General features: G+C 32.9%; 3 protein-coding genes across 4 annotated transcripts; all 3 read right to left on the minus strand.

Annotated features, from left to right (window-relative positions):
- Positions 1-1,750: 1,750 nt before the first annotated feature.
- LOC125828559 (uncharacterized serine-rich protein C215.13-like) lies at positions 1,751-4,664 on the minus strand. The gene is made up of 2 exons (XM_049507866.1): positions 3,365-4,664; positions 1,751-2,630 (listed from the first exon to the last, which is right to left on the minus strand). The coding sequence occupies exons 1-2, from the start codon at positions 3,891-3,893 to the stop codon at positions 2,131-2,133; spliced, it is 1,029 nt and encodes a 342-aa protein (XP_049363823.1). The 5' UTR covers positions 3,894-4,664; the 3' UTR covers positions 1,751-2,130.
- A 2,332-nt stretch (positions 4,665-6,996) lies between these two features.
- LOC125828550 (glyoxysomal fatty acid beta-oxidation multifunctional protein MFP-a-like) lies at positions 6,997-14,894 on the minus strand. Of its 2 annotated transcripts, none has more exons than XM_049507856.1 (18): positions 14,712-14,894; positions 13,342-13,413; positions 13,198-13,263; positions 13,065-13,118; positions 12,909-12,976; positions 12,755-12,836; positions 11,064-11,119; positions 10,674-10,976; positions 10,506-10,592; positions 9,845-10,019; positions 9,649-9,770; positions 9,406-9,569; positions 9,071-9,325; positions 8,865-8,986; positions 8,648-8,769; positions 8,399-8,547; positions 8,115-8,253; positions 6,997-7,378 (listed from the first exon to the last, which is right to left on the minus strand). In XM_049507856.1, exons 1-18 carry the CDS (start codon positions 14,818-14,820, stop codon positions 7,343-7,345), a joined length of 2,181 nt encoding a protein of 726 aa, XP_049363813.1. In that variant the 5' UTR covers positions 14,821-14,894; the 3' UTR covers positions 6,997-7,342. The 2 variants fall into 2 exon arrangements, with proteins under 2 accessions (XP_049363813.1, XP_049363812.1); XM_049507855.1 differs by having other exon boundaries at positions 13,065-13,121.
- Positions 14,895-18,352: 3,458 nt separating this feature from the next.
- Positions 18,353-22,086, minus strand: LOC125828560 (uncharacterized). Its single transcript, XM_049507867.1, has 4 exons — positions 21,828-22,086; positions 20,572-20,849; positions 19,731-19,963; positions 18,353-19,076 (listed from the first exon to the last, which is right to left on the minus strand). The coding sequence occupies exons 1-4, from the start codon at positions 22,030-22,032 to the stop codon at positions 18,821-18,823; spliced, it is 972 nt and encodes a 323-aa protein (XP_049363824.1). The 5' UTR covers positions 22,033-22,086; the 3' UTR covers positions 18,353-18,820.
- Between the last annotated feature and the right edge of the window lie 88 nt (positions 22,087-22,174).

The raw sequence follows: 22,174 nt of genomic DNA on the forward strand, positions 1-22,174 counted from the left end.
AACATCCACTAGCAAGTAAGTCGAATTCATAGCCCGAAATCAAAAACAACGAGCTATCACGCGAAAAAAATAATGCAGACAATAAAGAATAAATACTAGAAGTACAACGGTGAAATCTTAGATGCATGACAATGTGATATTCATGCAAAAAACACAGACAAAACTGACACCAAAAACGAAAGTTCATCAAGATATATATATACACAAATCAATTTGTTTTCTCCAACAGACAAAAAAAAAAAATTAGTGAACAGAGACATTTACAGCCTCTTGTGAGTTATCTGCAAATCAGGTCATCATGAATGGTTACTTTTATCTACTTGTCCTATTTACACATGTATATATAAGCAAACAAATAATCAATATATGAAGTAGACATAACAATAAGCCAAAAAGTCAGAATTTTACCCTACCATTTTAGATTAAGTTCATTGTCCAAATGGTCACTCTATTATTACATTTCGGGTATATCATATACAGTCTCTCTATCTTAAGATAATGTTTGTGTATATATCACTTTGCTCGGATCTCATTTATGAGATTATATTAATATATTATTATTGTATTGTTGTTGTGTACCTATCACGATATTTCTGAAGGATTTGAACAGTATAACACAATGATTGAAAATTATGTAGTGAAGTCATATTCATGTATTTTGTTAGAGAGTTCATTTTTATGTGACAAATGATAAATCAAGAATTGAGTGTTGAAAAATTCAGAAAACCTAGTTAAAATAATTATAGAAAAATGACTTTTATGTGATAAAATTAAATAACCAACAATAAGTTAACACATGAAATTCTAACAAGTATGCTAGTTAAGTTAGTGACTTAGTGTTAGGTGTCAATTATCATATGCCCCCTTGATTTAAAACCTTTTTGGCATGTGTTTTCCATCTACCAAACATGTGATACTATTTTGACTTGGATCTTAGAGACTTGAAGATTATTCTAAAAAAAACCTTTTTTAAAACATGATTAGTTGTGTCCACCAATTCTTGCACATGAGTAACTTGTTCTTTATAGATCTATTGGCTTTTTGGCCAACTAGAAAAGTAGGCATATAAACTACTCATGAGACTCCTAGATGGAGACATCTAGATGTAAAAAGGGTTCCAAAATTTCATAACAAAAAATATACTTTAATTATTATGATTCCCTCCACTCCCATCATTGTCAATCAAGATTTGAAAGTTTGGTATAGAGAGGACTTTAAAGGTGTGGCTTACTAATCAATAAATGAAACGAAAATCACGGAGATGAAAACTCCAATACCAATACAAACAAACAAAATGTTAGATGATTTCTTCTTGTCTGTCTAAGTTTTAGTTTAGAAGAGTTATTCGATATCTTTGTTAGTGGGAGATAACAAACGGAGGCAGATATAGCCTACCGAGTCATTGAAATCCAATAATTTTAACTCAAACTATGTATATGTATTTAAAAGCATACTACATAAATATAACACTAGATTTTGAAACCGATAAATAGAATGAGTTGTAGTTAAATCATGAATTTGCCTATGATAGCAAGTACTTTGGGAAATAAAGTACTCAACTGTTTTAACAAAACAATCGAGATGAACACAAGCTGATCCTACACGATTGTTATAAAAGAGTTGTTATACAAAATTATGTCTTCATGTACAACAAAGAAGGAAATACATGATTTGATTGGAATTGCTCTCATTGAAAACCATTACAAACAATTGATCAAACAAAAAGAAGAGAACTCATTCTTTAATCATCTCTATGCCCAAAAACTACAAAAGATTTGAATTCAACTCAATCATCATCATTCTACATTGTCATACAAAAGTAATAATTATGAGAAATCAACATCCACCTTACAACAAGACCCAAAAAAGAAGGAAGAGCTCTAATAAACAGTGATGAAACAGAGAAATTAGTTGATAAAACCTGATAAATGAACATAGTTTCTACACAAGAATATAATCCAAATTTGTGTAATAGTATCAGCAGTAGTAGAAGTAGTAGCTATGGAGGAATCAGATCAATCTTACGGATTTGCTTTCAACGCCTCGTTCTTTCTGGATCAATAGCTCCAACCCCCGCCTGCTCAAAACGTTAGCGTCTTCCACTTAAATTAGACTAAAAGAAGTTTCTTTCTAGCTGCTAACTGTCAACAAAGAAGGAATTGCATCCAAGTTTGGAGTAGCATTCTTGTTATCATTTGAATTTGAATCTTCTCTTTTCACACTTGATGATGTTTTGCTAAAAGCTCTCATTGGACTTGCTAAGGCCCATCCCCAATTCTTACTTCTTCCATTAGCAATATGATGTGATTTTCCATTCAGATTATTTACTTCAGAAGAAACTAAATATGATAATATGCCACCACAGTTAACTCTTTCTTTATGATGAACAGATGAAAATCTTGGTTTGCTTTCTCTTTGTGACTCGATTCTTCTTAATGTGCAATCTCCAAAACCTGTCGAGATTTTTTCAAATAAATCACCTGAAAAACTCCTACTTCCACAACCAACAGATCTTGATCTTGCTACTTTATTGTTAAATGAAGTCTCATTAGGACTCTCATTCTCTTCCACTACAACACTCTCTTCTTTCTTCTTCTCCCTTGATGTTTTAGAACTGTTCATAGATGATCCTGTTGAAGACGTAATTAAGTAAATAAAAATGTTCCAAAATGATAACTGATAAGATGGTTACACACTTCAATATGATACTAATAGAGCGGAAAAGAAAGAAGTCTGATTTTTGAGTCTTCATTGTCAACGACTTATCGAAAAGAATTTACATTTGCTTTATCAACTTAAATGTTCAAATAAAGGTATTACACACTTCAACATTATAACAAAGCAGGCAAAACTACTATGTTCAAAGCTCATCAGCCACCAATTCATCTAAATGAATTTCCAAGGGACATTTCCTCAAATGGCCATTTTTGAGTCCATTCTTTATATTTTATCCCCAATTAGTCACTAGTCTAAGTTTGTCCCAAAAGAATCATTCCAACTACTTTTAAAGGCAAGATTTAGCTCACTCAACTAACAAGAGACATGTATTAAGATAGTGTTTGGCCATAGATTTTGGATTTTCAAAAACTGATCTAATTTCACTTTCACTCACAAAGTTCAACTTTTCTCCAAGCAAAATGAATGTTCAAACACAACTTCAAGTTTCAAAAACTCAAAGTTTCAAATTTAAACTTCAAAATCTATGGTCTAACGAGAGCTAAGAGTCAGATAATTTCCACATGCTTAGTCCATGAAAAAGAATAAGACCAGTACTTAAGGGGTGTGTTAAGGATATAACTAAGTAAATAAACATAATACTTCTATCAAACAACTTAAACTTTTAAACGAGACAAAGTTTTTATACCTGTGGAAGAATAATGCTTTGAGGATGAGTAATGAAGAAAAGACCAGAACCCTTTTCTGTGAGGACCATAATCTTCACTTTCATTAGCTTCCAAGAAATGCAAATGATTTCTTGGGGTTGTAGTTGACTTACTTCTCTTTAAAACAATGCCAGAATCTGAACCAGAACTTGCCATATTAACATTAACATTACTATTACTACCCTTCTTCAAAAAATGCATTTTTGATTTCCTAATATTGTTTTCATAAGGATGATAGTTAACACAATCAGTGGTGTTTTTGTTAGTTGTTGGGACTTGAAGGGTTGAAGTTGTAGTAGTGGAAGAAGTGGATACAAAATCAGATCTTGAACTAGAGGAAGAAGAAGAAGAAGGGAAAATGGAAGAAGAAAAAGAGGAAGAAACCAACTTTCCAAGTTTTTCTTGAAGGCACAAAGCACAGATCCCACCTGGGGAACTGTTCTTATAAGGATGATTCATACATTGCATATTCCCATCACCTATATCTTCTTGAATCCCTTCCATTACCATTTTCACAGCAAAAAATGGGGAAAATGGAATCTAAATAAACCCCAGATAACAAAACACACACTGTCAAAATGAAGAAAAAATTGAATCTTGATAAGCCCCAGTTGACAAAACAAACACACACTATGAAAAAGGGGGAAAAGATTAAATCTTGATAGACCCCAGTTGATGAATCACACACAGACAAATGCACACACTGTGAAAATGGAAAAAAGATTGAATCTTGTTAAAGCCTAGTTGACAAAACACACCTATGAAAAGGGGGAAAAGATTGAATCTTGTTAAAGCCTAGTTGACAAAACACACCTATGAAACGGGGAAAAGATTGAATCTTGACAAACCCCAGCTGACAAAACACACACACTATGAAAATGGGGAAAAAATTGTATCTTGATAAACCCCAGTTGACAATGCACACACTATTAGAATGAAGAATAAAGATTGAATCTTGATAAATCCCAGCTGACAAAACACACAAAAATGCACACTGTGAAAATGGAAAAAAAGATTAAATCTTGATAAAGCCTAGTTGACTATGAAAATGGGGGAAATATTTAATCTTGATAGACCCCAGTTGACAAAAGCACACACACACACAGTAAAAATGGGGCAAAAACTGAATCTTGATAAATCCCAGCTGACAAAACACACACACACACTCTGTTATATGCTTTAGTTTCTATTCTTGATGCATATAATGTTGCAAGCCACTACTAGAGCTCAACTTCAATGGATTGATTTGTTTTTTTAGAGGATTAAGCTATAGTATAGTATAAAAAAGGAGAAATATGGAGAGAAACTGGAGAAGCAGTAAGCTAGACAAACATGGTCAAAGGACAAAGGTGGTGTAAAGTGAATGCAAAAATAGAAGAGTTGTGGCATTGAAGTAAGGAGAAAATGTTAGTCCCCAAAAGCACATGGAATCCTGACTAAGCTCTACTATAATTTAAAATACTTAAATGTAATCTCATACATTATTTTCAATAGACACTCGATTCAAGTAAAATTATTATAAACAGATTGAAAAAACAAAATTATAAAAATAAAAATGTCAAGATAAATTATTAAAACAAATAAATGTATAACAATAACATACTTGAAATAAAATTATAACTATAACAAAATAATACAATAATTCAAAAAAAAAAGTACTACTAATAGTAACATAAATGATTATGAAAACATAGGATACCTTAATTATTTTTATTAAATTGTCAGTCTTGTTATACGTCAAAGAGACATATCCAACGTTTAGAAGTGTTTTGGATGAGTTAGGGAGTTAGATTATAATATAATATATAGTCCATATATTATATTAATTATATATGAGTGAAATATAATTTAACGTGTGTTATTCGAGTCGATGATTTTTTGAAAATAATTTTTTTAGAGTAAAAAAGGTTATATAGTGTTAATATCCATCATCGGACCTAGAGTAATAATATTGAAATTATTTGAATCTAATATTTTCGATACAAAATATAAATTTATACATAAGAATTTACTAAAATATTAGTATCAAAAAGTGCTTCGTATTTGGGATCAAATTCCTCGTGTGAATGCCGTCTCATGATATTCCTGATCGAAAGATAATATGATCTGTTTGTTAACGTGTGCATGTGTTTCGATAGTAAAATTAATTTATGAAAATATGATTTGTTCAAGTTTGAGTAAGTTATTAATTTGTATATTTATTACTGTAGCTATTAATTTTATCTTATCAAAAATTAGATTGATATATAATTCAACTAATTCATAAATAATTTTTTCAAAATATTTTCAATCTTTTATTTAATATTACTACTAGTACTACTATATTTTTACTAATCTCGTTTGTCTTTTGTGTTTTAGTATAATATTATGATGAATCTGACACTCAAAACCAACAGCTGTTTCATATAGCATGGACCATCTTGCTTGCACACGATGCAAGATTTGTAAAATGTTGTTGACTTGTTATCACCACTCAATATTTTTTTTTATATTACTATATATATAGACCTAATGATCAATACTTTACTAATATTATTATTATTGATGTTTTAGAGTTATAAAATTAGAATACATGAATTTGGGTTTTTATTTTTATTTTTTGTTTATGTACATGATGATTTTTTTGAATTTGATTGACAAATTTTGATTGATCTGAAATTTAGTGAGTTTTTTAAAAATAGTCTCATGACTCACCAGGTTTGTCATAACAAATATCGTTTATTTTGATGTTTTGGGGTTATGAATTTGATAATTTTGCGTAATGTACATGCAAATTTTCCTGAATCTAACTGACCAATACTCACCATGGTTGCCATGATAAACATCATTTATTTTGGCTTTTTGGGGGTGTAAATTTTGTATTCATAAATTTGATTGTTTTTCACTAATTTTTCAGAATATGATTGACATACTACACTGATTAACTTGAAATTCGATGGATCCAACAAAAATAGTTCTGTGGTTAATACTCACCATGTTCTCCTAGACAAACATAATTTATTTTAACGTTTTTGAAGTCATGAATCCCAAATTTATGAATTTGATTATTTTTCGTATATACATGTTGATTTTCTTGAATATGATTGACATACTCCAATCAATTCGAAATTTGGTGGGTCTAGCCGAAAAGTCGAGCGACCAATAGTCACCAATTCACCATGTTCTCCATGACAAAAATAATTTATTTTGATACTTTGGATCATGAATTTGATTATTTTTGGTGTGTTTAGTGTCTTCAATCATGAAATACATATGTGCAAAAGTATAATTCTTTGCATCTATCAATCAAATGAATACTAAAATTTTCGATCATTTGACCAATTATAAAACATGTAAGAAAGGAACAAATAGAGGAAGAAGAAAATTATTTGCTCCCCACGTTTAATTCCTTTCTACTTGCACACATGTTGTCCTTTTTGCAATATGTTACTAGTTAAATGACAATGTTATATTTTATGCAATTTCATTTCTAATAAATTGTCTTAAGGAAATAGCATAATGATTAGAATTACATGCGAAAAAACAAAAAATCAAAATACAACATTCACATATCCATAGAAGCAAAAAATCCACATTCACAGAAAATTCGAAATTCGCAGTGAAAGAGAGCATGGAGAAGCAACAAGCAAATATTTTGATTAATATTAGAAAACCCATAGACCATTAAATTAACCCCATTTCAGATGACGAAGACTCTACTCGAAACGACTATCAAGTGGAAAGATTACATTTTAAAAAATCCAGTCTACTATCGAGGCATAAAAACAAACAGGGGACTGTCCGATACTCGTCTCACATTTTATTTCCAGACAACTATGCTTTTAACTTACGTAATATAATCTTGCTCTTTGATTTTATTTCTGCATTATTGACTCTTCCTTGCCAAATCCTATTAGCTGACCAGAGTAAGGAAATAACGAAGCTACGAAGTGGAAGAATGCTCACTAGCATTGCTGATCTTACAAGCGCGACTTGGCTGAATCTGTTGTAGCACTCTGCAATGACCACAAAGAAAATGAATATATCAGTAAAGATTTTCAAGCTGATGAGTGGGAGAAGGGTTTAAGATAAGATAAAATGACAAGCTGTTGCCCGCTCATTTTCTAACAAGAGTTCCCTTAACACCCTATATTGACGAGATTTGTTTCTTTATATGGAAAGCTTTACACCCAAACCCCCTTACCCAGGAACTCAAATGTGGTTCTTTCCACTTCGTCACGTTAATAACTCAGATGTGGTCTTTATCCCTAAGCTATCTCTCTCGTCTAATTATGAGATGTTCTTTTTATAGTACACCACATTTGATGCATCTGATTACTGACTACCAGTTGCTAATGATTATAACACTCGCTAGTGCACACAGTATTCAGGATCATCTAGTGATAATATATTAGTGCTTTTACGTGACTACTAACGTGACCTTGCATTCAACAGCAAAGGATGTGTGTCAATGAAAATGATGGCCTCATGGCTGACCTGAGCTGCAGTCTAATATGTGCTGCAGACAGAAACGGGAACCTAGTCCACTAAGCCAACAAAGGAAACAAGACACATCCATTCGGTTGTAGAATAATAGAACAAAGGGTTGATATTTACAGTTGTTGTGACGGAATAAAGTAGGAGATCTAAACGAAACACTACATAGAGGTCCATGAGATTGCCTCAAACATTTCAAAACCTATATGAATCCCGGATCATAGAACACTAATAGAACTCAAAACATGCACTCACCAGAGGAGACCCCTTGGAGGCTCTTTCAGCTAGGTAGGAACAAGGCTTGAAAAAGTCTCCATACATTCTTGACCACTCATCCAATCGTGAATAGATGTATTTGGATCCAAGAGTATCTGCCCAGAATATGATCCCTCCCCTGGCAAAGAAAGTAGACAAATCTTTCTTATTAAACAAGAATACTTTTTTTAATAAATTCAAGTCTCTTTTAGCATGTTCCTGGGACAAAGTTCACTTGAAGGATTTGTTTTATTGTCAAACAGAAAAAAGTTTCTGAAACGAACCTGTAAGGGGGGAATCCCATGCCCATAATAGCAGAAATGTCAAGATCAGAAGATTTGACTGCTATGCCTTCTGCAAGCACTCTGCAGGCTTCATTTATCACAGGGAAGAAAATCATCTCTATGATATCCTTGTCCGAGAGTTTTGCCATCTGTGTCGAGTTCAAAACAATTGAGAAAGAGCAGAGTAAAATTACTGAAAAGAATCTCAAGTGTAGTATTTGTCAACAACGAGGAGGGAGAAAGAGAGACCTTAGGGTCAATGGTAACACCAGACATCTCTCTTGCCTTCTCAATATATTTCTTTATTTCTGGATCTGGGCTTGCTTTACGTCTGTCATCATACACATAAAACCCTTTCCTAGTAGTTTCACCTACAGAAAGTATATCAAATGTCTATTCATAAATGTTTCAAATTGCATTTTTCACTATATAATCTGACCGGCATTTCAAAATATAGGAAACTTACCAGCTCTTTTATCTTCTTGCATGAGCGGTATCAACATTGATTTGTAAGTTCTCTCCGGGAAATTCATCACAAATTGCCCACCAGTGGCAATTGCAACACCAAAACCAACAAGATCACATAATCTGCATATGGGAAACCAAACCTTTAAAGCCAGGCCAACTTAACAGGCATGCATATCTAACCCAACAGCATTGTTATCTTTTTACCTGAAGGGGCCCATTGGCATGCCAAATTTCGTAATGACCCTATCTATGCGAAAGACATCTGCTCCACGTTCAACAAGCAAAAGAGCAGCTTGGGTGTAAGGAAAGAACATTCTGTTGACAGCAAAACCAGTGCAGTTCCCCACTACTACAGGTGTTTTCCTTATCTTCTTGCCAACATCAAGCAAGTCTACAATTACTTGGGGCGATGTCTTTTGGGTGCGGACGATTTCCAACAATGGCATCACATGAGCCGGACTGCAACCGCCAATCGATCAATTTGCCAGAACTACCAAGAAAAGTGCAACAAAAAAAATTGACGGTCCAGAAAATATTACCTGAAAAAGTGAGCTCCAATAATACGATCTTGAGATTTGGTCTTTTCCCCAATCAAATTCAAGTCAATTGTAGAAGTGTTACTTCCTAGAATGCAATGTGGAGGGCAATACTTCTCAAGTTCTGCAAATATTTGCTGCTTTAGAGATACATTCTCGATGACAGCCTGTTACACATATTAAGAGCAAGGTAAAGTAAGATACCAAGGAAAATCAGAGAGTTTATCCTATAATGAGAATACTGACCTCAATGACCATGTCCACATCTCTAAAATCTTCATAATCCAGAGCACCCTTGAGTAGGGAGAGAGTTTTTTCAAACTTCTCTTGACTCATTTTCCCTTTCTTGACACTACTTTGCAAATTGGCTGAGAAATTATTGTATTAGTCACTAGCCATAACAAGTATAAGCGATCATACCAAAGCAAGACAATGGTTTTACCTTTTACTCTACCCAACCCAGCCTGTAGGAATTTGTCATTAACTTCTTTCAAGATCACCGGGTAGTTACTAAGAAGCAGTGCAGTCGCAATTCCAGAACCCATTAAACCTCCTCCAAGAATTGCGACCTTTTTTATGCGTCGCGGTTTTAATCCTAAGTCAGTCACCCCTGGAACCTGTTTGTGTGCGGAAAGGAGTATGAAGAATCAAGAGGTCAGAGTTGAAGACCGACAAGGATGAACAATATCACGCACTGTTTGGCACACAAATCGTTCAGATTTCATTGTTTAATGCTAATAAGTATAACTTATGCAATAATCAATCATCATAGCCTCACATATTCAACTAAGAATACAACTGGTGTACATATACAGACAATGAAATTGTGAAGTCTCTACTAATTTCTGGAATAAAACAGAGCTTAGATTATGCTTGGTATAGCAGTCATACAAAGTTATCTAGCGTTGAATAACCTTACAGATTCCAGGAATTGGGTTCATTATAGCATTACAAAGACTAGAGGTTCTCCTCAGATCCATATGAACTCAAAATAAATTTATTTAAAAAGGAATATGAAAACAAACTAAAATTTTAAAATGCTACTTACAAACAGGTTGAAATATGCGATAGTAATTTCTAAGTAAAGTATTTAACTCATTAACCTTTGTGGTTGCACGCTGAGCAAAGAAAACGTTGACCAAGGCCTTGCAGGTGTTGGAATGTAGAAGACTTTGGAATGCTTCAGCCTCCTGCAAATACCAACAATTTTTAGATAATACAAGTAACACAATTAAGCCGGAAGCACAAGAGGAATAGAGCCAGAACTAAACCTTCCAAAGCCCAGCACGTGGGCCAGACACTATACCCTCTTCAACAACATCAATGACAACTAAGGGATGCTGGAGGTTTGGAGCCTGTCTGCGCGTTTGAACTCTTGCAAACTTTAATATTTCCCTAGCCTCACCAAGAGGCTCTATCTTGTCAGTTTTGTGAAGACTGGCAACCCAAGGCTTTCTGCACTCCAAAATATCAAGAGCCCACTTACAAGCAGTATCCAATAATTGGTTTGATGGAACTACAGCGTCAACAAGGCCCAGATTAACAGCTTCCTCTCCTTTAACAGGCTTTGATGTCTAGATTGATATATTAGAGTAAGAGGGTCAGAAGCAACCATAGCGCCAAAAATATGGACTCATTACTTAAAACAAATGGCAGCTTACTAGCATCATTTCAAGGGACTTAGCAAGACCTACGAGGCGGGGGAGGCGCTGAGTACCTGTAATAGTGCAGATAAAATGAGATAAAGGAAGAAATGTGGTGTTGGATTATAGAGCAAAGTGGTATGAGTACTGCTTATGATAAGGATCATATGCTTTGGATCCAAGGATTACCAATAAACAAAAAAAAAAAAAAAAGAGTGTCCCAGGATGTCCCATTTAAAGTTTTGCTTGCAATTAGATCAGACTTTTAATAATTTGAATACCACTTAATCTAGACATAAGGTACCTAAAATATAAAATGCTCCCTTATATATTAATTTAAGACATGCATCAGCTTGTTTTAATTACATGAGCAATTAGCTTCAGTACATGGTTCATTACATTTCTGCATGTCCTATGATGATAACCAGTTTTTTCATGAAACCATGTGCACAGTTTCTTAGTAGAAGACTCTGTTTTCATATTTATTAACTTCTTAGGCTATCTGTGCAAAACTCTTTTGATTATCTTCACAAACCCCAATAAATTTATATGCTACTCAAGGATGGTCAACCAGGTTATGATATTTTCTAGAATTACAAAACTAAGACTTTACTAGTGTTGACTATGAGGACATGTCTTGCACCAGTTGATGAAGAAAACACACCAAATTCAAGGTCATTTATTCATGTGTTTCATTTTCTTTCTTTAGATAATGGTGGTCTCCACAACAGCATGCGCACGCCTTGGCTATTCCACGAGGTACCAGCTACCAGCTACCAGCACATGTACCAGGTAATACTACCCACAAAGGATTAGGCGAATGAGAAGAAATGACCCAGTGTAGTTTGACTCTAGACGTCATGGTTTTCCTACGACTCCATCAACCACTAGGCTACGCCCTGGGTGTGACCATGTATTCATGTCTTACTAGTATCTGATAAAGTATGCTTGGATAAATTGGGTATGAATTTTTAAATTCATGAACCTTTTTTCCCCAATTTAATTTCCTCTTAAGGGTCAGAGGATGGACTTCTTTTAATGACCACAACAAACATTGGAGAGATAATTAACCTTTTATAAGGATAAGCTATAGAAATTACACATTCCAAGGTGTATTCTCCAAAAACTAATAGCAATCAAGAGGTTGAAGCAACGGCTTACGTGTTTTTTTTATCAGGGAAATATTTTAACCAAAAAAAACTTTACATAGCACTTAGATGTTTAAATTACTATTTATGTAAAGATAGCTAGAATTGGACAGTAAGGTTAGGTAATGCTCTTGAACGTACTGGATTTCAAAACAACCGACTTTTTTGAAAAGGAAACAGAAATTCACAGTTCATAAGATAGGATTTGGTAAAAGCTGATAGCATTCATGGTTTTTTTCAATTTTTTTGTAATGATGATTTATAAGTGCTTCTCACAATATTACTTTGTTAGCCTAATGAAAAAGGTCAGACATACTTTTTTAGCCTAATGAAGAAGTTTTAATTGGAAAAAGGTCATACATATTTGTATTATTCCCCATACTTTTATGAAAATTTAAGAGTGAAATTCATATAAGGCACAATGCGCTCACTCATAAACTACAGTTATACAAGCTTCGATTGTTAGAAAGTGAAAAACCAGTCACCTAAAGCTGATGGTAAATTCAGAAAAAATAAATAAAGAGAAAATAACAATTTAAGCATACAGACAAGCTTTCTTACCTCCAAACCCTGGAAGTATACCAAGTTGAAGTTCTGGCAATCCAAGTTGTGCATTGGGAGTAGAAATTCGTGCATGACAAGCCTGATTTTAACATATAAGGAGTCAGCAAATGATTAACAGGATAAGCTGTAGAGAAATATAACTTATACATACCATTGCAACTTCTAGTCCTCCACCTAGAGCCAGACCATCAATTGCCGCCACAGAAGGTTTTCTTGCAGCTAACATCAAAGATAAATCAGCAAATATAGACACATTTAAACTGCACCAAAAACTTAAAGTAAGAAGATCAAAACCCTAAAGGCTCACCTTCAACGGTATCAGTGAGAATCTCCACTGATATAAAACCAGGCTTTGGTGATTCGACTGTGAACATACTGAAGTTAGCTAACAAAACTCTTGCAGCACCATGATAGAAAATAAGCAAAACAGAAATGTATACCTGTTCCTCCCTGCAGTTTACCGAAGGCACTGATATCGAAACCACCAGAGAACCTGCCATTTGCGCCTGTAAATGTTTACACATTCAAGGTTAATATTTCACCAAATTGGATATATGAAGAGACTGTGATCTCTTGGCATTTACCTGTCACAACAATCGCTTTCACATCATCCCTTCTTAAGGCCTGATCGTAGTTCTCTTTCAAGCTATACAGCACTGAAAAGAAATTGCAATAGTATCAAAATGAATTATTGATCAAAGTATTGAGCATCAAATTTGGAAAATCACGAAACTACATTTTAAGGAAAAGAAAAGGTTTTCTTATACAGTTATTCTGACCTCTTTTCCAAAATTAAACACAAGAAGTAGCAACTTTTTTTGAGAAAGAAGAAGTAGCAACTTTCTCATAGTTACATTTACCAATATCAACAATTTATAATATGGTGTATAACACAAATGTCAATCAACTCCCCTCAATCCAAAATTAGTTGGATCAACTAAAAATCATGTATAGTCATTCCATTCTAAAACACATATCTTATAACACAAGCGTTAGATCATCAAAAGATCTTCACACATGCTTCCAGAGAAAGAACTCCCTCAATCAACACTAAGCAAAAGAAGTGGCAGCCAAGCTTAAAGGAAACTACCAAGTGCAAGGCACATCGTATAGCATATGGATGAAAACATTCCAGAAGTCTTGTAATCTGTCTGTGCGTGGAGGTCGCGGATTATAGTAGAAAGTTATTAGGTAATCGAGTGTTATCTCACTTTTATCCGGGCTAGGTTTGATGGTAGTTTGGTACACTATACATGTTTCTCCTTCCTTACCAATAATTAGTAGCATTATTCTCGTAGTTATCGATTCATGTTACTACCTGTTGTTTCTGTTGCTTCAGCTATTCCGTTATTTGGATGTTGTTACTGTTCTTTTCCTCCGAAGGCTACGTAATATTTTCCTTATGATTTACTATATCCTCTTTGATTCTGTATTTTTCTTTTCTACTGGCTTTGATATGCATTACTCACAAACAACTTCTCTACATCCATAAGATAGGAGTAAGGTCTGCACACACTCTACCATCCTCAAGCCCCACGGTAGAATTACACACCTATTTATCATATATATTCATGATCATTTGAACAAAGAGAAACTAAAAACAGACATTTGAAGCATTCAATCGCGTCTCAATCGCAAACTAGGCTAAACTCTGACATAATAAATGATATGTTTCCATTCGATCTACTAAAGACAATTAACATTTTAAGAATTGATCCTCTTTTTTGCAACAGTGATGTCCAAGCCAGTTTGCGCTTACCTCAACTAATTCCACCAATACCTAATAACTCTGTCCACCGACAGAAAATATAACTTCGTAATTTTACCTCGCATCATTCAGAGGAGTGATTAATAGTTCAACTATTTTAACAAATCCATCAATAATTTGCAAATACGAGTGAAAAAAAATGATAATATAAGATCGGTGAGATCTATAAAAGCGCTTTTAACATACCATCTAACGCGAGAGAATTGACAGGAGGATTGATAATTGTAATGACGGCAACTCCATCAGCTCCAACTTCAATCGTAGTTCTTCCTTTTGGATTGCTACTCTTACTCATTTTTTTGCTCGGAAATTGAAAATTCCGGTGATATTTATGGTCGGAAAATGGGAATGTGATCGGAGAAAGATGAATTTGTCAAGAGAAAAGTGATATTTATGAGGGAGAGAGGTGTCGTGACGAAACCGTGAACAATGACAGTAAGGCTGCGTTTGGATGCTAACAAAAAAAAGATAAGGATTGTAAGAGTCAATATTTAGAAAAAATGAAGATTATTTTTTTTCCTTTCTTACACGATTCATTTACAACTCTAAGGGGTCGTTTGGTTTGGAAACAACTACTCATTCCATTTCGATTTATGTGATACGGATCGAATTGACATTGGTATGAAGGAAAATGGTTTTTGGAAAAAAAAACTTGATAAGTAAGGTAGTTTTTTGTTTACGTTTAGCAATCTACATTAATGTGACGAAAGTGAAGATCCACGATAATGACCAAATGACTTGAATAGTCAATTTATTTCTCAACCAGAGTTTCACGAAATCTTTCCTCCTTGCCTTTAATTACTTTAGCATTTGATAAGTAAGCAAGAAGATCTCGAGAATATTTATATGCTATCTAGCAAAATACTATGAAGGCGAGATGAGATGGGGAGTGAGGATTCGGGTGTGGCGAGGGTGAGATGGTCAAGGGTCGGGGGAATTGAATGGATGAGAAAAGATAATAAACTTGAAATGTTACTCTCGCAACTTGTATTTTATATGTCTGTTAGTGAAGTCATTTTCCAAACATAGGAAAAAGAGTAAAGATTTTTTATGAATGTTCTCCTCCTACCAAACACACCCTTAGTTTTAAAAAAATAGAAATTTATAATCTGATGCATTCCTTAACCATTTGTATGATTTATAAATTATTTTATTAAAGATAAAAAAAAAATTAAAGTTGAATTATTTCTAATTATAAAAATATGACTTCTTCTTTTTTTCGAACGAACTACATTAAAAAATGCCGCATAAATTAAAAACGTAAAAGAGTAACATATTAGATTGTAATATCTGATTTAAATAATAAAATTATTTGATACATATTTGATTTTTAAAAATATATGAGTATTATATAAGTATTTGATTATATACTAGATTAAATTGAATAAGTTTTAATTTTTATTTATTTTGATCTTAATTTTTGTAAATAGCTTTGGAAAAGAGTGTTAGAGAACGATATCTTATCCGATTAGTAATTTAGGGATTATTATCCCATATTAAATATGGTATTAAAAGAAGATACTCCATATATGTGATCTAATTAATTTTGAAATTGTTAATCTTAGAATCAAATCTAATTCAATGCAGAATAAAATATGAAATTATTTTGTATGATTCTTTCAACTAAATAACTCAATGGTATTTATAGATTTTTTTATTTATTTAAGAAAAAATCGTATTTACCATTCAACTTTAAATTAATTTTTAAAATTACCAAATTGAAGCTCAATTAGGAGCTAAGGAAAAAAAAATATAAATCATTTCCTAATGGAGAATAATATTGTATCAAAAGTTTAAAGGGAGGATATAGTTACTTAACTTGGAATAATACATAAGCAAATTGGATCTTTTTCCTTTCTTTTTTTTATAATAATTGCCACGTTGACAAAAGATTATATCAAAAATTTAGTTATGGTTAAATTCGTTACGCAATAAAATTATATTAAAATTACTATTACTCTTAATTATATAAAAGCGAGTTTAATATTTATCAATTCTATTTTTAAAATTTTAATATTACTTTCGATCATAACAACACAAATTAGTTTCTCTATTGCTAGACTTTTTTTTCGCAACACAAATTAGTATTACTTTCTTTTTTAAATTTTTTAGATTAATTGTAACAAAAACATACAATTATTATTGTTGCTGTAATTTATTGCATGAGTCCCAAGAAGAAATTTGAATAATTTTGTCTTAAGAAAAACTGATCAATATAGAGAATTATCGTGCTCTTATTATTACTACTATTTCTATTTTTTAAATCTTGTGTATATATGTTTAATTATATTTTTATTGATTAAATTAAAAATCATATTACTAAGAATAAAAAATTAATTAATCGATAATGAATATTTTATTGATTAGATTACCAATTTTGTGTGTTTATAAATGAAAAATCGATAAATTAAAATCTATAATACATAAAATTGAATCAATTCAATCGATATATCCTTACGTGTAAGAGAAAACAACTGATAATTTGAGATCGGAGTGCACTATAGTTTATTCCAAGGTCCAACCAAACAGATTATATTAGATTAGATAATTAGAAGATAAGAGTATGGGAGCCCACTGGTGATAGTTCCAAAGCTCACACATCCCTAGGCACTTGTAGACCATTATTAATTCCCTTTAATTTTAACTACATTTTTTTTGTTGACAAATCAGTATTCCTATTTCCAACTACCAAATACTCCCTCCGTCCACAATTGTTTGTCAGGGTAAGGTCATGCACATTCCTCAAGAAAAATTTAATATAAGGTGTAATTTGACTAATATAACCCTACAATACCAAGAATATCAAAAGTCCACATAACTTTTCAATTGAACTACACTATCATTAAGGGCAGAATTGGAAAAAAGCGACTAATTATTTCTTGATTGTTTAAATTGACAATTAATCTTGGACATCTATTTTTAGTATACCTGCCAAATAATTGTGGACGGAGGGAGTATTTGAAAGAATATACGATAAGATCCCTTTTTGGCTATAAAAAATTGTTATTAAAATTTATAAACATTAAATTTGGAATGTAGAGAATGATGTGTACGCAAGTTTACTATACCCTTACAAAGATGTAGAGATTGTTTTCGATAGACATTCAGCTTAAATAAATCATATCAAACTCGAGTATGAAAAGAAAATATATTAATATAGAGAAGGCATACTAGAAATAATGGAAAAGAGAAAAATAACAATAACAATAATACGATAATCGAAGAAGAAAAACGACATGTAACAATAAAATCGATAAAGGAAGTTAAAAAAAGAGAGAAAATTTAACAGTGGCATAAAAGGCTATTTGTGCAAATGACCCATGTAGTTCTATTCATTACTGGGCTGGAATTTAGAAAAACCTAAGCCCAACCAATGTCAGCCCAGTCCATTGCTTGACCCAATAACACAGTCTAGAAGTGAACTTTCACCTTTTTCGAATAGTTATTTAGCAAATGATCCTTTTTATTTCTTCTGTGATTTATGAATGTTGTGCACCGTCTAAGTTATTAAGTTTATTTTTGAACAAATGAAAAAAGTTATGAAAACATTAGACCATTTTCAAAAAAATTGTATAATATTGCAAACGTTAGACAACTATCTAATGTTTTATCTATGAGGTTGGAAGTTATATGAGTAAATATTAGACCCGAAGATATTTGAAAGGATAATCTTTAAACCTCAAAGTCCAAGAAAATGGCAAAATCTTTCCAATACAAACACTTCTTCACATGTACTTTCTTCAATCTCGTCAAAAGTTACAATATCCCCAAAACAAACTTGAAAGGGCTAAAGTTTAAAACTTCAAGTAGAAGAAAATGGACAACTCTTTCTAATATAGCCACTGGATTCACATGTACTTTATTCAATTACATCAAAAGTTATAATATCCCCAAAACAAACTTGAAAGGGCTAAAACTTCAAACCTTCAAGTAGAAGAGCATAGCCAACTATTTCCAATATAACCACTTTCTTCACATGTACTTCATTCAATTACATCAAAAGTACTATGCCCCCAAAACAAACTTGAAGGGCTAAAACTTCAAACCTAAGTAGAAGAAAATGGCCAACTTTTCCAATATAACCACTTCTTCACATGTACTTTATTCAATTACATCAAAATTAAAGTTACTACATTTCAAACACAAATTTGGAGGGCTAAACTTTAAAACTTCAAGTAGAAGAAAATGGCCAAGTGTTTCCAACATAACCACTTTCTTCACATGTACTTTATTCAATTACATCAAAAGCTACTATGCCCTCAAAACAAACTTGAAAGGGCTAAAACTTCAAACCTTCAAGTAGAAGAAAAGCCCTTGAAGAAATCATGAATGTGTTTGTTAATTTCATCAGGCTTTTCTTGTTGAAGAAAATGGCCAACATTTTCCAATATAACCACTTTTTCTAGCAAAGGCACATTTTTTTTCATTTCACCTTTGTTTATGTAGTCTTTTGCTCCAGGGGAATTATAAGTTAAATCCAAATCTCCCACAATGAACTTCACTGGCACTTTCACTTTTGCACCACTCCATGCTGCTGTCAATTCCCAATTTCTGCATTTCAACAACATATCTAGTAAAATATGATAAGTGGGGTCTAGAGAGAGTAAAATGTACGCAGATAAAGATTCTATACGGTCAAAAGTTAATACAAATGCGAAAGGTTAGCAAAGTGCAAAGTCTCAATTCAATGTTGCAGTTGATGATTGTAACGAGAGCTTTCGGTTTTATCATGTTGTCAAGTATTTGGGCTTACTTCAGCACCATAGTGACTGGTGTTCAAACATTTGCTCGAGGCATTTTCTCTGTCCCTTCTTATCCTGGGAAAGTAAGGACACCTTACGTTCTTGAACATATAACCATAACTTTCGACATCACTAGTACTTTTTTAAAACATTTACACTAAAGGTAGGCATCAACAAAACTCATGTAATGTAACTTTTTCATCAGAACAAAGTCATCCCAATGCAATAAGCTCCCATTATGCACAGGATCGGAGGAAAAATGAGACCACAAGGGGTCTATTGTATGCAGCCTTACATGACAACTACTTTACTAGTTACGCCAAAGCTACTCTTCTTTTGTCACAATATCCATGGTAATGTCATTATTTGATTCTCCGAATCGAAATAATACTAATTCCCAACTAAAATGAGAAGTGTCACAACATAAATTTTAGCCAAAAGTAAATACAAAACAGAAACTTACAAGTCAAGTGCTCTGTAATAATTAAATCCACCAGTAAAGCCAGTTTGTTCATATTTGCTAGCAAAATAATCAACTTCTTTTTGTGATAGCCAAGAGGGCAAAATTACTGGACTATCATCAAAATGCTTGCCTTTAGGCAAGTATAATGGTCCAGGGTTCCTAAAAGTTAAAAATTTCTCCAACACTTTCTTAGTGCCTGTTTTTGCAAACTCTGCTTCCATCACTCCAGGCTCCTAGAAAAAATAACAAACAATATTAAGACATCGGGATTTAAGTTATATAGACTGACAATATAAGAATTTAACGAAATGAAATAGTATATATATACATTTGAACCATTATCACTCTTCCGTTTATGGGAGCGATGACTCTATGATTATCAAGTGATTAGTCAACTCAATCTGTGTTACCTTCGTCCGTAGGATTGACTCTGTTCAACCCGTCTTGATTGCCTAGCTAATACGTATATATGTGAAAAAAGCATTCAAAATAGAGTTAATGGTAAAAAAAAACACTTAAACTATCACTTTTTCGCGAGTTTTATACCTCAACTATCCATTTTTCACTTTATCTACCTAAACTATTCCTCCACATATTTCAATGTTGAGTTAGCTAAATATTGTACCAACTCGACAACAACAACAACAGGCACGTGTAAGCCAACTTAGAATCTATGTGAACATGTGTTAGGACATGTGAACACTTGTTTTTATAGCTTGAACTACATCGAGTACCTAAAACTCGTTAACTTAAAATCTTGAATCCGTCTCTATTCGTGCATCAAAAAACATGTAACGAAACATATAAAAGTAAAGTATTAGAAGGAAGCAAAGAGGTGAACCTGGAATCTAACAATATAATAGTCATCACCATAGATAGCCTTCAATGACTCAATTGGCTTTCTCTTAGGATTCCTAGGAGAAAATGGCACACTCATATTAACCAAAGCCTTAACTTTGTCTGGCCTCAATAAACAAAGATTCCAAGCAATAATAGCACCCCAATCATGGCCAACAACAAACACTTTATCTTCCTCAGGCACAATGGTATTCAAAAGTTCCACTAAGTCACCCACAACTCTTAATGAGCTAAACTTGCTTGGATCATCTTTAGGCACTCCTGTCAGAAGAGGCGGATTCAGAATTTAAACTTGATAAGTTCAACATAGTATGTAGTAGTTAAAAGAGTAAAAATAATACTAAGATACGAAATATCTTAATTTTACCTTGTGTTATACTATGGTTCCTTAATAAATCATACACTTGTTGAAGTAATTTCTGTTATATTTGTTCATGACCTTAATGGATCTTCAACATGAATTGGATGAATTTCATGTGTCAAAATACTTCGGAAAAAAAAATTCCACATATATCCCTCTCTAGTTCTAGCTATGGGTAAAAGTGACTTTGAAATATAATGGAAGGTAAAATAATATAGTAATTTGTATTTTTGAGTCTTTTCCCTAATTTTTCTCATATACATATCTAAGGTATGAGTAAAAATTTATGTATCTAGTTGTTGTTACCAAATGGTATTATATTTGCCCTTGACGTTAACGAAGAGACCTAGACGAACGGGGTGAATTTTACGTGTCAAAATACTTTGTGAAAAAGATCTAGATTTAGAATTACCCTCTAGATCTATTTTGTTGTCAGTATTTTCTTTCCTACGACATTTTCACCATAGCTTTTACTCTTGTATTCATCAATCTTGCTTCCAAATTGTTTTTTCTTAAGCGAGGGTTCGTCAGAAACAACCTATCTACCTCTCACAAGGTACGGGTAAAGTCTACATACATCCTGACTCTACTTGTTATGAACTATCAAGTTCTTACCATCATGTCAAAAACTATAACAAATAGCAAAAACAAAAGTTAATTTCTTAACTAATTAGTCCACCAAGCAAACAGTCATATTCAATCATGACTCCAACCTAGGCCACCCAACTCCCTCGTGGACCTTGCCACAGGAAGTATGTTGGCATTACTATTACGAGACGATATGCTAATTAATGACCAAGATCATGAACGATTTCAAAGTATAACGAAGGGTAAAATTAAGATATTTCGTATAGAATAAGGCGTAGATTTTTCATTACCTGTGGTATCACCATAACCACGAAGATCAGGAGCCACAGCTCTATAACCATGTTTAGCCATGAAAGATATTTGGTGCCTCCATGAATACCATAATTCTGGGAATCCATGGATGAATAGAACAAAAGGACCTTGTCCTTTTTCAACAACATGCATATTTATCTCATTTACTTCCACTATTTTATGATCAAAGTCATATTCCTCCATTTCGGATGAAATTAATTTTTTTGACGAAAAAAATAGAATGAGATTTTTGTGTGTTCAATATTTTTTGGTACTCTTTTGGGATATTTATATACTGCACATAGGCTAAATGTTGGGGTACGTAAAAAGTTATGTATGTTTACGT

This window comes from Solanum verrucosum, unplaced genomic scaffold (assembly GCF_900185275.1).
Source record: "Solanum verrucosum unplaced genomic scaffold, falcon-dt-bn FXZP01000273.1, whole genome shotgun sequence".
NCBI classification, from domain to species: Eukaryota; Viridiplantae; Streptophyta; class Magnoliopsida; order Solanales; family Solanaceae; genus Solanum; species Solanum verrucosum.

Excerpts from the sequence above, each read along its gene's own strand:
- LOC125828559 (XM_049507866.1), bottom strand. The coding sequence starts at position 3,893 with ATGGTAATGGAAGGGATTCAAGAAGATATAGGTGATGGGAATATGCAA. Across the intron at positions 2,631-3,364 it reads AAAGCATTATTCTTCCACAG|GATCATCTATGAACAGTTCT; the intron begins GTATAAAAACTT and ends CGTCTTCAACAG.
- LOC125828550 (XM_049507855.1), bottom strand. The coding sequence starts at position 14,820 with ATGAGTAAGAGTAGCAATCCAAAAGGAAGAACTACGATTGAAGTTGGA. Across the intron at positions 10,020-10,505 it reads CTCAGCGTGCAACCACAAAG|GTTCCAGGGGTGACTGACTT; the intron begins GTTAATGAGTTA and ends GCACACAAACAG. Across the intron at positions 9,326-9,405 it reads ATTGGAGCTCACTTTTTCAG|TCCGGCTCATGTGATGCCAT; the intron begins GTAATATTTTCT and ends TGGCGGTTGCAG.
- LOC125828560 (XM_049507867.1), bottom strand. The coding sequence starts at position 22,032 with ATGGAGGAATATGACTTTGATCATAAAATAGTGGAAGTAAATGAGATA. Across the intron at positions 20,850-21,827 it reads TGGTTATGGTGATACCACAG|GAGTGCCTAAAGATGATCCA; the intron begins GTAATGAAAAAT and ends CTCTTCTGACAG. Across the intron at positions 19,077-19,730 it reads TATTACAGAGCACTTGACTT|AAATTGGGAATTGACAGCAG; the intron begins GTAAGTTTCTGT and ends GTTGAAATGCAG.